The sequence below is a fragment of the Micrasema longulum genome, unplaced genomic scaffold (genome assembly GCF_059751315.1).
Source record: "Micrasema longulum isolate JH-2025_06_02 unplaced genomic scaffold, ASM5975131v1 h1tg001899l, whole genome shotgun sequence".
NCBI classification, from domain to species: Eukaryota; Metazoa; Arthropoda; class Insecta; order Trichoptera; family Brachycentridae; genus Micrasema; species Micrasema longulum.
Genome location: NW_028279073.1, coordinates 106,099 through 124,530, shown reverse-complemented (window position 1 = coordinate 124,530; position 18,432 = coordinate 106,099). Strand labels below are relative to the sequence as shown.

Sequence of the window (18,432 nt, the reverse complement as noted above, 5' to 3'; positions counted from 1 at the left end):
TACGAGGTCGACTACCAAAATACCAAAAATACCACTGTAGTATCAGAAAAACTCTCATTGATTTGAGTAAAAATAGCCAAAATTAAAAACTAACAGCTCTTAGTCCATAAACAAATTTATTTCAATAAAACATCTTCAGAAAAAAACAGATTAAGCAGTATTGCAGTATCACTGATGATATATATTGTTTATCTAACATATGACAGCTAAAATACATTTTTACTTTTTTTACAGCGCCGTTTTTGTGAGTAATCACTTCCAAGGGCGCTGTACATTATACTTTATTAAAAAAATATATTAAGGTTTATCTACTGGCTAACTCTTAATTGCTATTCTCTGACAGACAAATTTTACAAATCATGTAATACACATATTATGTTTGTACTTCTAAAAATTACATCTAAAAAGTAGCACCTTTTAAGTCAGGAAACAATTGCACAAATAAGCAAATTTTTAATTTTTTTCTGAAAAGCGATTCTGTTGCACCATTTTATAACTTCTGAAGGTAGAGCATTCCACGCCAAAGGTCCGGCTATTGTTAAAAGCCCTATCGCAAATTTGGAACTCTGGTTGCGTGAATGAGGTTTATCACCTTCCCCACAGCAGAACAGGAGGCTGAGCGGAGAGTACAATATTTTGAGCTTGTTTAAATGTTTGTAGACAAAATATTCGATCTACCCCATCTAGGGAGTCATTAAGATTAATAAATTACAGCAGGGATGGAGAAAATCTAAGAGAAAGAAATATGGAAGTCTAGGCATTTACACGGCTTATGACCTGTCATTGGCTGGTTTAAGTGGCCACTTTACACACTATGTACCATTCACCATTCTGCCTATATTTGAACATCTATATTACTTTAATTCTTCCATCTGTTTATTTTAGTAAAGGGGTGAAATCTTTATTATTGTGAAGAGATTCAGGAGAGGCAACACCTCGCCTAGTATGTGAAATAATTCATTTAGATGAATAGCTTCACAACAATAAAGGTTTCAGCTCTTTGACTCAACTAAAATCGACAGATGGAAGAATTAAAGTATTATAAATGTTCAAACATAGGCAAAATGGGGAATGTTAAGCTAAACTTTTAGATATAAGACAAATGTATTGTTTTCGACGTTTAAAATATATATTTAAGAACCAAAATTTATTTACAAGTAATTCAAATAGATCAAGTCAAAGAAGGAATCGTGTGTTAGAAATACCACATTGTAAAACGAGGCTAGCACAGAGACATGCATATTTTATAGGCCCAAAATTTTTAAATTAATTTTTTTCCTGAAAATATTTCATTGATCCCAAACTTTCAAAATTTTTTTTCTTTTAAAAAACACGCACTATCCTGGACTCAAACTGAAGATATTAACTCTTTTTTTTTTATGGTATATTTTGTTGCCCTTTAATAATAAGGAATATTTTAATGTTTTTTATACATTTTATTTCCTTTTTTAATTACTATAAAAAAAAAACAAATTCCTTATAACCTTTTACAGAATATTTTCTTTTCTTTTTCTTATGTTACACAAAAATATTATACCTGTCTATTTATTATAGGAGCAAAAATTTATAAACATTTCTTGTATACCCGCGAACAGGCCATGCCTTTGTGGGATTTTTTGTTTACTATTTTTACTGGTATGTATTTCACTGCTATGTAATTATCCTTAATTTTTTTAATACTCCGTTTTACTTCTCATGTGTATTGTAAAAAAAAACAACAACAAAAAATTAAACATTGGGTGTAAAGTGGCCACTTAAACCAGCCAATGACGCCCTGTAAATGCCTTTTATATTCCCTCTTCTAAAAGATATCCATCTCTGTTGTAATTGTAAAACCAAACACATTGAAAACTTTATACAACACTTTTGTACGCAGTAACTTGGAGTTTGCTTCCGTCGTGTGGAGCCCACAATACATTACAAACATAGAAAGGATTGAAAATGTGCAACGAAAATTTTTTAAATACCTAGATTATAAAAACAATAAAACCCTTTGTACTTACAGCCAATCTGCCAAACAAAATGGATTTTTTACCCTTGAAAATAGACGCACAATATCTGAATTATGCTATTTACATAAATTATTAAATAATAAAGTAGACTCTTTTAACCTACTCTCTAAAATTAATCTTAATGTCCCCTTTCGCGTGACAAGAAATAAGTATTTATTCCATCGGCCAGTCTGTAGCACTAACTATGCACAACACTCTTTCCTCTATCGTTCTTGCTCTAACTACAATGCTTTTTTTTCATCTTTTGATATATTTAACACGCCCCTTAATTTGTTTAAAAATAAATTAAGACTCATTCTTTCTGGCTGCGATATGATCCCACTTGCTATTTAATGATGCGCACACTTACACAAACCTGAACACCCAATCCCACACAAACACACCTCTACACTTACTCTCATCCAAATACACATAAATACACCCTTTTTTTTGTACCACAATTTAATATGTATACTTTTTATTTAGAAACTTCCATGGTCTGTCTTTTAGCCGTATCTTTTTTATGTTATTATATCTTTGTCGACTGTTTGTTTCTGTAAAATAAAAAATAAAAATAAAATATGTTTCCAGTATTAATTTACATCAATTTGCTACAAAAATATAATATAAAATATGATTTGTATGATACAGCCATCTCTAGCTAATATCCTTCAAATGTGGCTATAGTTTATAGCATATTAATATCTCTTGGTTGTAATAACATGCACATATGTAATTCATAATTGCTTCAGGTGGTAACTTAAATATTAATGACCCACAGCCTTAAGTAAATTGTTTAGTCACCAACTCGGCGTGGAAGTGAACGCATGTATTTAACAATGGTCACCGAAATATTGATAAAAATTCCAACTGTATTAAAACTAACTCTTCTAATGTGCATTTTATGTAATGAAATCTTAGAGTAATAACCTAATAGAGTCGCTCGTACGAACTAAAACCATTCTATGATTAATGACCACAAAGTTAGCTACAGATAACAGCGATACAACGGGCTGTGGTTACTTGGATTGAGAATTGCAAGCGGAAACCGAAACCGTCCATTACACATTTGTTGTTAAACTGAAAAACCGAACCGAAAAATTTGGAACATTTTTGTTCTATTAGGGCTTCTCTAGAGAATTATTACTCTGAGATTAAAATCATTAATTTTCGTCGATAACAATTGGTGTCGCAATTGTGATATAAAATTTTACAAACATGAAATTTACGACGCGGGATAATTGTGTAAGCAAAAAATATTTTAAATATTGTTAATATATTCCAACAGAGATGAAGAACATTTCAAAGAAGGAAAATGGAAGTCTAGGCATTTACAGAGTTTAAGGCCTGTAATTGGCTGGTTTAAGTGGCCACTTTACACACTGTGTAACATTCACCATTCTGCCTATGTTTGAACAGCCACATTCCTTCAGTTCTTCTGTCTGTTGATTTTTTTAAAGTTAAAGAGCTGAAACCTTTATTGGTGCGGGTGAGATTCGTCCGACTGAACTATTTCACCTACATACTAGGCAAGGCCTGAATATATTTTTTATTTTTTATACTTTTTCTTGGACCAGTTGGTTGTTTTATCAAGAATATTTTACGTTTGTTCAAATTTTTGCAGACTTTGAATGGATTCAAAAGCCTAGGGAGTTATTAAGATTAATGTATTACAACAGAGATGAAGAACATTTTAGAGAAGTCTAGGCATTTGCAGGGCTTATGACCTGTCATTGGCTTGTTTATGTGGCTATTCCATTTTCCTTCTCTAAAATGTTCTTCATCTTTGTTGTAATAAATTAATCTTAAACATTTCCCAGGGGATTGAATCCAATCCTTGTCTACAAAAATTTGTATAAACTCGAAGTATAGTTGACAAATAAATATGTTTAAACGTTGTGGGAATTTTTATTATTATTATTTTTTTATTTGTGTATTTTTCCATACATATTATTATTTACATAGGAATATAATAACAAAAATACACTTTAGAAAAATACATCTTAAAATTAAGCTATAACATGAATTGGAAAAAATGCCCACAAAGACTACAGCGTCTGAGCGTGGGCCATTCTTCTTTTAATTATTAAATAGTTTATAGCACATATATATGGTATGACATGACCATGAAAAGAAAAATAAAAGAAAAGAAAAACCAAATGAACATATGCTGAAATTTCGAAAATATGATTTATTTGCAGTATACATTTATTTTTCATTTTATTTTATTTTTTTATTATTTTTAAAGAATGTGTATCTGCTCCTTTCATGCTAATCCAAGACCTCAAACCTACTTTAAACTACTTAAAATTAAATACCTACTTAAATTTTTGTTCAATTCTTGCATGTATTTTAACACCGAACCTTAAAGTATTACCGAAGGCATAGTTTTAGAAATAAAGGAAAATGTCACAAAAAACGTATGTGATTTAAAATGCTTGTATTTCTTTTCAAAAATAAAGAATTAATATTTGGCTATGGCCACCTTTATGTTCAATTTATTATATTCTAATTATAACCACAAATTTTAGAGATCCCCAATACCTAAGTTTAGTCTAAATTTGAAATGCTGTAATCTGCTGGTCTAAATGTAATTATATTTTAGTTACATAAAACTTTTAAGTGTATTTTTTCACAGAAACACCTTTAACAATTATTGCTTTTATCTAATTAATGTGTTTTTATTTTTGCGCGATTAAAAAAAAACATTCATATTAAAATGGTAAAATTGTATGATTTCCTCATTTTGCGTGCGTTTTACCAGTCCATAGCCGTAAGAGTGTGCCTTGAAAATTAGAACGAAGAGGTAAACCACAAACTAATAAGCGTTGAATTTTTTAACGGAGGCATATAGGAGTGTTAGGACTATGAAGTACATTGAACAGAAGTGAGAGGGAGTGATAGTCTCTCCGCTGTCTAATATATATGTAAAACAAAAAATAATGACAGTATGTCTTTTGTTTCTAGTGTTGCAGGATCGGCCGGTGGCTTGGAGAGATGTTCCCCTCGTGTCTGCCTACCATGGGTACCGCCCGCAAGCAAGAGAAGCAGACGGGGCGAGAACCAGTCGTCCTCAACGTCTACGATATGGTAAATTACTAACACCTTTCACATGTCTCTTTTGGGCGATTCCTTGTCACATATAATAAAATGATTCGCCTACAGTCTGTATTGAATGCCGCAGCGAGACTTATTTTTGGAATCTAAGTTCGGTCATATTACTCCACTACTTCGGGAATTGCACTGGCTACGTTTACCACAGAGGGTGGAATACAAACTCTGTTGGCTTATGTATAAGTCACTGCACAACTCTGCTCCAGAATATCTAAGGGAACTCTGCATTCCAGATGAACTAGCTGACAGTTGTCTTACGATTAGAGTCTGAAGATGTCCATTAGAGGGTGAAAGCGCTAAATGGTCAAATAAATAAGTGGAAGTGTGCCAAGCATTTGAAAATTAATAACTTATATGCAAATATAAGTTATTACATCATTACACTGGAATTCCATCAAGAATTGTCAATAAATCATTTAAATAAAAAATAAAAAAAAGTACATATAAGCATAAACAAAATGGATTTTTACCCTTGAAAAAATACGCACAATATCTGAATTATGCTATTTATATAAATTATTGAATAATAAAGTAGACTCTTTTAACCTACTCTCCAAAATCAATTTTAATGTCCCCTTTCGCGTGACAATAACTAAGAATTTATTCCATCTGCCAGTCTGCAGCACGAATTATGCACAACACTCTTTCCTCTATTGTTCTTGCTCAAACTATAATTCTTTTTTTTTCATCTATCAAATACACACCCTCACAACTCAACACTTACTCTGTTTACAAATACACACAAACACGCCCTTTGGTTTTACCACAATTCAATATGTTCTATTTTTAAATTTATTTCAACAGAGAGGGAAAATTTTTTGAGAAGGGAATATGGAAGTCTAGGCATTTACAGGGCTTATGACCTGTCATTGGCTGGTTTAAGTGGCCACTTTACACACTGTGTAACATTCACCATTCTGCCTATGTTTGAACATCCACATTTCCTCAACTCCTCCATCTGTTGACTTTTGTGAAGTAAAAGAGCTTGGTGAATGTTACACAGTGTGTAAAGTGGCCACTTAAACCAGCCAATGACAGGTCATAAGCCCTGTAAATGCCTAGACTTCCATATTCCCTTCTCAAAAATTTTTCCCTCTCTGTTGAAATAAATTTAAATATGAACAACTCCCTAGGGAGGAAATCCAGCCAGTCTGCAAGCATTTGGACATAATCAAACATTGTTGTTCTATTTTTATTTGGAAACTTCGCTGGTCTGTCTTTCAACCTTATCTTTATTATTTTTTTTATTTTTATTTTCTTTTATTCAGGAAACATGCAGTACGGTTACATAGTTTTATATTTTACACAGTTAGACTTTATTAACTCTAATGGACCAGTGAAGTTTCTATATTACATCATAATTATATGTAAGGTTATCAATGAAAGTACAAAAAAAGAAGGAAAAAAAACATAAATGGAAGTTGTTTAAAAATTAAAGTAAAAAAATATATTTCAAAGTTTGTAGTTAATATTTACAAATGGAAACAATATTAAAAATGAAGAAATTTTGTTTGTAAAAGTAAATAAAAGTTAATAATTAAAATAAAGAATGAAAAACATGCTCAGGTGTAAAAAAAAAAACATTTTCAAAAAGGAAAAACATAAATATACACATACACATTTTATGGGATTCAAAGAAACGATGAGAAGAATCTTTAAATGAAATATGAGACAATAAATTTAAGTAAATTTAAATAACATCTTTAAAATTAATGACACATTATAGTAAGAGCAGCAATATATTGATTTTATATACATATACAATGTAAGTAATTAAAAGTAGTTGAAAAGTATAAAAACATGTTAATGCAGCAGAGAAAAAAGAAAGAAAAACAGGTATAGCAAGTAATCTTTAAAATTTGAAAAAGCAATATAAGGAGAAGATTTTAAACCAAAGGTAGTTGATAAAATTTCATTAAAGCGCTTTTAGCAGTAATACAAGTTTCAGTAGAGAAATTTGAGTAAAAATAACAATATTAATGTATGTAATGTGAAGTGATGTAAGAGATAAAGGGATCAACGGGAGTTTTATTCAAAAGCTTTCAATAAGCTATTTTTGAATAATTGTAATCCTGTATGATAGATATCTATATGGTTAAAAAAGCTGTTAAAAGTGGAACACGATGTATGTAAAAACGAATTCTGACAATAGTTCATATTGACGCTAGGTATTCGAAAGGTTGGGTGATTATTATGTTATTCAATCATTATTGACTGTTTGTTTCTGTAAAATAAATAAAAGAATAACCATTATTATGTAAGGTACTATGTAATTGTATCCCCGTGTAAAAAGAGATTCTACGAAATACAATATGTATGTGGCGTTGTCTAACTATGCGTTTCCTGCCTTTCAGTACTGGGTAAACTCGTACACGGCTAATCTGGGGCTGGGCGTGTTCCACAGCGGGGTAGAAGTCCACGGCGTGGAATACGTGTACGGGGGCCACCCGTACTCCTTCACCGGAATATTCCAGATCTCCCCGCGGGACCCCAAGGAGCTGGGAGAACAATTCCGCTTCAGGTAACAGTCAAATTTGTCCATTTGAACATAACGAAAGCGGTCTTGTCTATATTTACTGATGTTGTGCATGCTAAATGTGATTATTTTAACGATAACGCATTTTTTAACACATCATGAATGTAAATGTCCAAATCTCAGAGTAATAATGTGCCAAACTATAGAGGAGCCCTATTCTATGACTATTGGGTATTAAGTTAGCTACAGTTCGCAGCAAAACAATGGGCCGTACTCAGGTCGAGAATTGCCAAACGGATATTTATATATTATTGTAAATACTTTTAAATATGTACCTGTGTATTTATTATTGCACTGTTATTCCAATTTATTTTTCTGTAATTCGCCCATATTTATTTTATAAAACTGAAAATACATGTGTGTGTTTATTTTTTTATTCATTCATTCATTTTATTCACAATATGCTCATGTTACATTTATTGAGACATAAATCCCAACTCCATGGAACCTAAGTCCTGTGTTGAGTTTGTTTGTTCGTCCGTCACATATCCGAGACGGCGAGTCGTAGCGGCCTAAAATTTGGACACGTCATTTTAGATGTGATTTCAAGGTTAACATTGCTATTTTTTAGTTAAATTTGAATTAACCTCTCTCGATAAAGACTCAAACTTTATATGGATGCCTAGTGCGGCCCCGACATATTGCCCGTAATCAACTGTCATTATTAACAGTAAACATACTTTAATTCACAAATGTATCCCCTAAATTGAGAAAAAATAGTATCTGAAGTAAAAATATTGATATAAGAAAAGTTTTTAAGCAACATAATACATGTGTCGGGACAATAAATGCCAAAAATCAATGTAAATCATGGGAAAATATTCTAAATCAATTACCTGTGAAAACTGACTCATTTACCTTTTTTTTACATTTTTTTTTTTTTGCACCACAACAGGCCAGGAGGCCTAATTACAGTGGTGAATTACATCACAGAGCACCCAGGCTTGAGAAAATTCACATTTTAATTTTTGTGTTCTCACCGGGAATCGAACCCGGAACCTTCCGTGCGTGAGTCAAGCGTCTTGACCACTACACCACAGAGGCCGCCAACCAAACATACTGCTATTCACCATTGTCGATTTTTATTTATTACAATGTAAATATCCAAGTTTTTTTACAAACAAAGCCAAGCACAGCGACAAAAGCATCCGATAAAATAGTTATGCGTATGTTGTCAAACAAAACAAAATGGCCGCCAATTTGTTGCTAACCAACATCGCTTGCATTCTATGAAACATAGTGATAGGGCTTCTCTGTAGGTTGACACATTATTACTCTTGAGGTCCAAATGGTTTTTTTTACTCAGAGAGAGAAAACCTTTTTGAGAAGATAATATTATGTGAGTCTGCATTTACATAGCTTATAACGTGTCATTGGCTGGTTTGAGTGGCCACTTTACACACTGTGTAGCATTCACCAGTCTGCCTATGTTTATACATCCACATTTGCTCAACTTTATCTGTCGATCTTTGTGAAGTAAATGACCCGCAACCTTTATTGATGCGGGCGAGATTCATCTGTCTGAATTGCTTCTGCACAAAAATGTCTTCTCCACGAAGTTCTCCCAAATGACAAAAATAACAAAATGGTGAGTATTTCTTTAACATTCATTATAATATGTATTTCTTATTTTTAGACAAAGCCTTAACATCGGTTGGACTGACTTTACAGCTGATGAGGTACGATCGGCCGTTGTGGAATTAGGAAAACAATTTAAAGGAGACAGGTAACCATATTATATCAATAGCATATTTATAGGCCCAAAAATTTTTAATTACCTTTTTACTGATAATATTTCATTGATCCCAAACTTTCCTTATTTTAAAAAACACGCATTATACTGGATTCAAACTCAAGATATTATCTCTTTTTTCTATGATATATTTTGTTGCCCTTTAATAACTAAAAAATAAATAGTAAAAATAAATTATCCTTAACCATTTACAGCTGTAACAACGATAGTCAGATTCCAAATATTATATGCAATTGTAAGTCGTTAGACAGTGTAGATTCAATAAACTATTCAGGTATTTATGTAGATAAAAAATTCAAATGAAATAATCACATTGAACAGAATAAACTAGAAAAACAGTTTTACTTTTTTAAAACAATCAAATTAATATCATTGTCAACTGTTTGTTTCTGTAAAATAAATAAATAATAATAATAAAACGTTTCTCTCTCCTAGTTATAAACATTTTGTTTTTTTCGTTCCAGATATCACTTAATGAACAATAATTGCAATCACTTTACTGCTGCACTTTGTCAGGTAAGAGACTTAACCATATATTTCACTCGTATTCCATTTCGTTATTAGAATGATTTACTCGACTATTCAGGGCTGGTTTTATAAACATCGTTCGTTAAGGCTGTAGTCGGGAAAAACGAACGCAAAATTAGGAAATCATACGATTTTGCCATTTTAAAACGAATGTTTTTTTTTATCGGGCAATAATAAAAAAACATAAATTTGATAAAAGCAATATGTTTTACAGGTATTTCTGTTGAAAAATATACTTAAAAGTTTTATGTAACTAAAATATAATTACTTTTAGACCGGCAGATTACGCCATTTCAAATTTAGACTAAACTTAGGTATCTGGGATCTCAATAAAGATTAAGTATTGAACAAAAATTTGTTGTAATAATTTGAAGAAAATACATTTAACATAAAAGTGGTCGCGGCCAAATTTTAATTTTTTGTTTTTAAAAAAAAATACAAGCATTTTAAATCACATACATTTTTGTGACATTTTCCTTTATTTCTACTTAAAATTATGCCTTCGGTAATATTAAAATAAATAAAAAAATATTGAAATACTTTGGTTGAAGCCTTTTTTTATAGAATTGTATTCTCTTTTTTTGAAAAAAGAAGATAATTCTGATTGTAATACTCAATTTAAAACAATATCTTATTGACTTTTAGACTGACCTTCAATACAGCCCTAATTGCTTTCAAAAAGGCTGGTCCGAAGGTCACGAAAAAGTCATTAAGATATTGTTTCAAATTAAATATTACAACCAGAATTATCTTTTTTTTTCAAAAAAGATAAAACAATACTATAAAAAAAGGCTTCAACTAAAGTATTTCAATATTTTTTTATTTTTTTAAAGTATTACCGAAGGCATAATTTTAAGTATAAATAAAGGAAAATATCACAAAAATGTATGTGATTTAAAATGCTAGTACTTTTTAGTTTTTATCAACTTTATGCAATTTATAAAAAAACTAAATAATCTTAAGTAAAAACACAGTGTGTCAAATGTTTCTAAAGCATAAAAACCTGTGTGTGTCATATCTACACTGAGCTTTTGCTTATGGATCTCTAGATATTATATCTTTTTTTGAACTGAATTTTTTTTTTTACTTCTCATTGTTAAATATCAAATGTTACCTCATATTCAACTCATTTTGTAATATAGAGGAAGCGAGGACTGTATGTATGTAAGGCCAGAGTGATATGGCATTCTATCGTCTCTGCCTCGAATTCTAGGGAAAAACGGCATGATTTATGTATTTTTATTTATTTATTCATATTTTTTCTCTTACAAACTATAATTAATAATAAAAATAATGTGACCTCACTACCCGTGCCGAGGACACTTAACAATATACTTTTTTTTAAATATTTTTACATTTGAGAATAAACAAAGAAGACTAACTTAATAAACACAGATAATTAACAAAATGTTTAGACATTTTTAAGCACTACGTATTTATGTTAATAATTAATTTATGTACATCTATATTATTTATATTACAAAATGCATAATGAAATAACAAAAACCTAACATAAGCTATACACTTGTGGAGCAGTTGATTCAATATTGGTTTGGGCGAATGAGAAAATCCATTTTACTTCTACCGAGCTCCACTATCCATTTTTGTATAGCCTTTTTGAACATTTTCTAGATACTAATTGTTTTAATAGATAGTGGAAGTAGGTTATAGATTTTAATATATTAATACTCAAAATCCCTTTGTCCGAATGTGTATTAGTTTGTATTTGTTTAAGTTGTCTTTGTGTTGAGGATCTAGTGATTATATTATTTGCATGTGATGTATTTTAGGGGTTATGTCTTTCATTTCAGTGATGATAGTTTGTTTGTTAGTTTTGTAAATTATCAATGGGTAATACTCATGATGGTTAATGTTTCCAGTTACTCTGCGGCTCAGACATACCTCCGTGGGTCAACCGCCTGGCCTATTTCAGTTCCTGTGTTCCGTTCCTTCAGCGCTGTCTACCCAGGTACTTTTATTTCTGAAAATAAGGTGAAAATCATATTTCGACAGTAAAAATATACCGTTGACCTCGATCTTGATCATATGAGGGTGGTTAAATGCAAAACCCCCACTGTGCGTGATCACTGTTTTTGGGAAGACCAATTAAACCAGCAGAAAAATACTATTTCTTTTAAGTTCAATATGCAACTTGTGCGTGGAATCGTTGAAGCATTTTGTGATACTATTTTTTTTATTTTGTCTTAAAATAGTACAAACATAATAAATGAATGTCCTATTATTAACTTATATCTAATTATTATTAAAACATATACTAATTATTAATATTTCTAAACAGGCCGGGGAAATGACGTGATGGTTTGTTTGTTTGTTTTCTAAACAATATAAGTACACTTAAAAAGAAAACTTCTATAAAGCTAACACGAATAAGATTACTTTTTAAAAACTAACTTATCTGCTATTGACAATTAAATGAAATAATATTTTTTTGCTCTCTTATTTCTAATGGTATTTCCTTATAATATAACTGTACAGCTCGGTGCATCAACGAGTTCTGTGTACTTGTTTTCCTACGAAATGGTAGTCTTACTTCATGTTTATTTCTTGTTTTATATACGTGTTCACATTGATTAGAAAAAACCTTTTGAGTCAACTCTTTTGAGGTATAACCATTAATCATTTTATGAACAAAAAACATTACATTAAAATATATTAGTTGACGTACTGTCATCATTTTTGCTTGTTTCAGCATCAACTTTATTCTAGTGTATTTATTTTTTCTCAAAATTACTCTCAGAGCCCTATTCTGCAGAACAGTAAGTTTATTTTTTCCCCTTCAGTTATACCTATTATAATATTCCGTCCATGATATTTTGTTTGCCTCATGGTCAGCGCATTTGCGTATCATGCAAAAGGTCTAGGGTTTAATTCGTGGCATGGTTCCAGTCGTAACGTTGCTGTTTAACAAATAATAATGCAAATTTCAAACGATTTTTCTCCTTTGGTGCCTTTATAAATTTATTTATTTTTAATTTTCTTTTATTAAGGAAACATACAGTACAGTTACAAAGTTTTATATTTTACACAGTTAGACTTAACTCTAATGGACCAGTGAAGTTTTCATATTATAAAGTAATTATGTGTAAGGTAAAAAAAGGTGAAAAAATATAAATAGAAGTTGTTTAAAAATTAAAATCAAAGTAAAAAATTAAGAAAATTTGTAAAAGTAATTAAAAGTTAAGAATTAAAATAAAGAATGAAAAACTTGCTCAGATCTAAAAATAAAATAAAATAATAGTAACTTTTTTTAAAAAGGAAAAACATAAATATACACATACATATTTTAAGGGATTCAAAGAAACGATGAGACGAATCTTTAAATAAGAAAATAAATTTAAGTCAATTTAAAAACATCTTCAAAATTAATGACACATAGTAAGAGCAGCAATATATTGATTTAATATACATATTTGTTCACATCTTTTCATAATAAATTCATCCGAGAACTTAACCCCTGTCACGGTAATCTGTAATGTCCTTACTTCATCATCACATCACATCCGCAGTATTTACGTATAAAGATTAGAACATTAAATTGTAGCCTAAATATTGTGAGTAATGCGGTTTTGTGATTTCCAGAGAGTGGCTGACTCCTGTAGCGTTCCAACAGTCGCTGGCCTCACACAACTCCGAAGACTCGGCGGACAGTCCTAATCGCTGAACTCAATTAAAGGTAATGGAATGTATTCAACAATGTTTTGAGTATGTCCAAATGTTTGTAGACAGACTGGATTTCCTCCCTTGGGAATTGTTTAGATTAAAATTTGTAAAGTCTTCTTCTTCTTCACGTGTCATGTCGGGTCACCCCGACGTTGACGATCACTTGGGAGAAAGCTTCCCTATCCTGAGCAGTGCGAAACAGCTCCTCCACAGTTCTATGTCGAGCCGGGAGATTCTTCGCACCCCTGGTCCATTTAAGGACCGCCCGGGACTCGGGGCCATTGTTTGGTTTCTCTTCATAGTGATATCCTGGGAATTATTGACCGAAGTGGTTTCCCGTTGCCTTCTTTGGTGGAATTTTATGTCGGGGTTACCTACCCTTAGCTGGAGGGGTCCCGTTTTATGGCGCCGGACACTCGCCATTCATCCTCTTCCTATCTGCTATGGCACTGATGTTAATGCCAGTGGCCACATTGCCCAGGGCTCGCGGGGCCAAAGAGACCACTCATGGACGCTAGGGAGTAGGACTATTGGTAGTGTTGCTGATGGAATGCAACTGCCGCATTACACGGCATTTTATAGGTACATATTTTCCAGCAAAATATGCACCACCGCGGCCCTACCAAAATTTGAGCCCCTTGTAAAGTCTAGGCATTTTATTTATTTATTTCGACGGCTTACGCCTTTGACAAAGTATAAAATAATATTGAAAAACAATTATAATAAAACAAAACACCTGAACACAGTATAGAAAATATAAATACATGATATAAAATCAGCAGAAAATAAGGAAATAATAAAGAAAAATTAAATAAGAAATTATAACATAGGTATGCAGCAAATATAATGGGTATTGTATTGAAGTAACAGAGGCGATGTATCATAGCATAAACAATAAAACAAGTATAACACTTAGTACATTTTTATAATTTAGAAAAGAAGTGATTAAAAAGTAATTATTTGAATTGGTATAAAGATAAATGAAATAAATCTAAGTTTCCATGTTTGTTTGCTAACTTCTACAAAACATTTGTTCGTCCCCAGGTAGAATACTGTACTCCTATTTGGTCATCTTACTATAATGTAAGTATTAATAGACTAGAAAGGGTCCAACAATTTTTTTTTAAGCAGGTCGACTACCGGTTAAACATTAACTTTTCTAATCATGCTGAAAGTATGCAGTACCATGGAATAAACTCTCTTAAAAATCGAAGAATAATGTTGGACCAGTTATTTTTATTCAAGTTAATAAATAATAAAATTGATTCTCCTAACCTACTAGAAAGACTTCCATTCCGTGTGCCATCTAGACCGACAAGACAAAATCTTTTGTTTTACACTGAAAACGCGTCAACAAACTATTTTAAACAATCTACAATACCTAGAATATGCGACCAATATAACAATATATTTACCGAGGCTGATATTTTTTGTGACAATGTATGTAAATTTAGGTCAAAAATTATTGAAATTTTGAGAGAAGCAGACGTTTAACATTATTATTTTATAAATATTTTTTCATTTCGTTTCTTTTACATTTATTATATTGAACATAATTTAAATTATTGTATTAAGTGTAAACAATTTTTTTGGTGTGTGCATGAGTTTCTTACTCTAATATACAAAGAAATTGGCAATATATGTGTACATACTGTTTGTTTACCTAATAAAATAAATAAATAATAATAAAACATGTGGAACCGTGGAATAGGTGAACTAGTTTGAACTATGCAAAACAACAGCAAAAGAAGTATTTTGTCTCGTCCCACGCTGTCTCACATAAAAATTCACACAATTTAAAAGTTCGGGACTGTCAAGAACATTATTTAATAACTTGAAAAGCAGCACTAAATCTGAAATTTACAGGACTTATTCATTTATTTAATTGACGCACTTATGCAGTCCATTTTAATGATGGTAAATACAATTTCTTATAATAAATACAGGTACTTATCAAATAAAATACAACTAAATAAAATTAAAGCTAGGACAAAAAAAAAATTACTACCTCAAGACAAATCCGGTCTATCTTAGTGATTTTTTAAATCTATAAAGACTCACTTAAAAAAGTCCAGATCTTGTCTCGAGTTTACAATACGACACAATCGGGACATTGGTGCAAGCGAGCCATAGTTTGTGCTATGTTGATCAAGGAACAGCATATTATTATTTCACGACCGGTGAAATATGGCCTGTCATTGGCTGGTTTAAGTGGCCACTTTACACACTGTGTTACATTCACCATTCTGCCCATATTTGAATCTGTATTTCTTCAATTCTTTCATCTGTTGATATTTGCGAAGTTAAATGCGGGTGAGATTCATTTAATTTGATTATTTCACCTACATACTAGGCAACGCCTGAATTTTTTTTTTTCAATTTCTATACTTCATGGACCAGGTGGATTTATCAACAATATCTTGAGTTTGTCCAAATTTTTGTAGACAAGTAATGGATTCAATTCCCTGGGGAGCTGTTAATACTAACATACTACAACAGAGATGAAGAACATTTAAGAGAAGGTAATATAGAAATCTAGGCATCTACAGGGCTTATGACCTGCCATTGGCTGGTTTAAGTGGCCACTTTACACACTGTGTAACATTCACCATTCTGCCCATATTTGAACATCTATATTCCTTAATTTCTTTAATCTGTTGATGTTCGTGAAGTTAAAGAGCTGAAACCTTTTATGCGGGTGAGATTCATCTAAATGAATTATTTCACCTACATACTAGGCAACGCCTGAAAATGTTATTTTTTCAATTTCTATACTTCTTCATGGACCAGGTGGATATATCAACAATATTTTGAGTTTGTCCAAATTTTCGTAGACATGTAGATGCTTAGACTTCTATATTACCTTCTCTTAAATGTTCTTCATCTCTGTTGTAATATTTTAATATAAACAGCTCCCCACGGAGTTGAATCCAGTCCTTGTCTACAAAAATTTGAACAAACTCAAAATATTGTTGATATAATTATAGTCCTTAAAATAAAGCTTGATTAAAATGACAGCTGCCAAACTAATGTCACTGGCGATGGGAAATTACTGATCACCGATCAAATCGATTTTATCAGTTTTTTCATGCAAACATGAAACTCTGTTTCCAAAAATTGATATAAAATTGGGTGATCTTTCACAAAAATCACGCTATGTAAATCGGCCAAATATTATTATTGTTATAACATTTCATTTAGTGTGAAGTATTTATATAATTTTTTACATTTTTATTTCAGGTGTTGCCAGCAAGATATGTCACCGCTCACCGACAAATATAAAAAAAAAATTAAAAATATATAAAAATCACCAAAAGTGTAATTTGATATTCTATTCTGTACACCAAAGACAAACTGTTGTATATATTATAGGATTGTATAGTGATTAGTATAAATATGTTACGAATAAAATTAATATAGAGTGGCATTTATTTTCATAGTCAAAATTAAAATTACTCCATACCAATGTTGCCATAATGACCTAGGTAAGTTGTTCTTTCTTCTAACTCTATCTACATTTATTTGGGACCTACTTAAATGTATTTATTTATGTGTTTTTTTTTAATTGTTTAATTACATTTCCCTTTTTTTATTCCGTCTCTTTCATTAAGAGACAAGTTTACGTGTATAAGTGTGAAATAATTTATGTATCTTTCTTTTAGAGGTAATGCCACTCTAGCGGCTCAAAAAATATAAAATTTTCGTCAGTTATTATTAAAAATCATCAACTGTGATACAAAATCTCTTTTATTATACATGATTTTAAAAGTACAGAAAAATTCACGCACTGTCATAACTAACAATTCTATTATATTCCTCTAGATGGTCAGTGCTACATATTTCAATTCAATTCATTTATTTAAATATAACAAATACATTGCAAATATATATTCAACACGTACATTTACATTTACATTTATTTTTGCACCACAACAGGCCAGGAGGCCCAATTACAGCGGTGAATTACATCACGGAACACCCAGGCTTGAGAAAAATCACATATTAATTTTTGTGTTCTCACCGGGAATCGAACCCGGAACCTTCTGTGCGTGAGTCAAGCGTCTTGACCACTACACCACAGAGGCCGCATACATATTATAAAAGATACACGAAAGAGACTCATGTCAAAGTACTAGGAGAATCCTGCTCCGGAAAACCCCTTCGGATACATGGAACAAATCAATATCCAGAGCGATGTTGTTCAGCATAGCGGTTACCCTTCAAACAGGCTCCTGATTCCATAAGCTCCTGCCGTCACTGCAACCTGAGTAAATCTATTGTGACGGGTCGCCATAAGTTATTTCTCGCCCTTTGAGCTTAGATCTTTGAAGATCCTGGCTGCTGATTAGAGGGCGAATAATTTTTAAATCTCCTCCCAAGCCCAAGCCCAAGTATAGCCGGCCTAACCGCAAATGTGATTTTTTAAATTCTCGAGTGGCATTACCTCTCAACATTCAATTTGATGGGTCGTGTTTGATAAGAATAGCTTCTATAGTGAATTCCTAACTCGCACCAAACAAACGAATTTTACTATTTAATCTGTATTTTTGTCTATCATAAAACTTTCCAATTTCTGTTTTAGTTCATTTCTTACTTATTGAGATTTCTGTTAAGCGATAATTCTAGCATTTTATCTAGAATGTGCGAAAAAATTGTATGCATTTATTTTTAATGTTGTTTGTACGATTTAAAATAATACCAATAATTATTAATTATTTTTAATTCTTATTTTAATTTCAAAATTATTCATTATCATCCTAAAATTGCTGAGTTTTTTTCAATTTAGAAGTTTTTTGATTTTGATTTCAATTAAAACATGCGAACAAAAT

General features: G+C 31.4%; 1 protein-coding gene across 1 annotated transcript; it reads left to right on the top strand.

Moving 5' to 3' along the window:
• The first annotated feature begins 2,788 nt into the window (after positions 1-2,788).
• Positions 2,789-17,710, top strand: LOC148273603 (deubiquitinase DESI2). Its single transcript, XM_088238446.1, has 8 exons — positions 2,789-3,236; positions 4,959-5,081; positions 7,460-7,626; positions 9,278-9,367; positions 9,859-9,910; positions 11,803-11,891; positions 13,523-13,616; positions 16,844-17,710. Exons 1-7 carry the CDS (start codon positions 3,210-3,212, stop codon positions 13,602-13,604), a joined length of 630 nt encoding a protein of 209 aa, XP_088094572.1. The 5' UTR covers positions 2,789-3,209; the 3' UTR covers positions 13,605-13,616; positions 16,844-17,710.
• The last annotated feature ends 722 nt before the right edge of the window (positions 17,711-18,432 follow it).

Excerpts from the sequence above, each read along its gene's own strand:
- LOC148273603 (XM_088238446.1), top strand. The coding sequence starts at position 3,210 with ATGAAATTTACGACGCGGGATAATTGT. Across the intron at positions 3,237-4,958 it reads TTACGACGCGGGATAATTGT|TGTTGCAGGATCGGCCGGTG; the intron begins GTAAGCAAAAAA and ends TTTTGTTTCTAG. Across the intron at positions 7,627-9,277 it reads GGAGAACAATTCCGCTTCAG|ACAAAGCCTTAACATCGGTT; the intron begins GTAACAGTCAAA and ends TCTTATTTTTAG.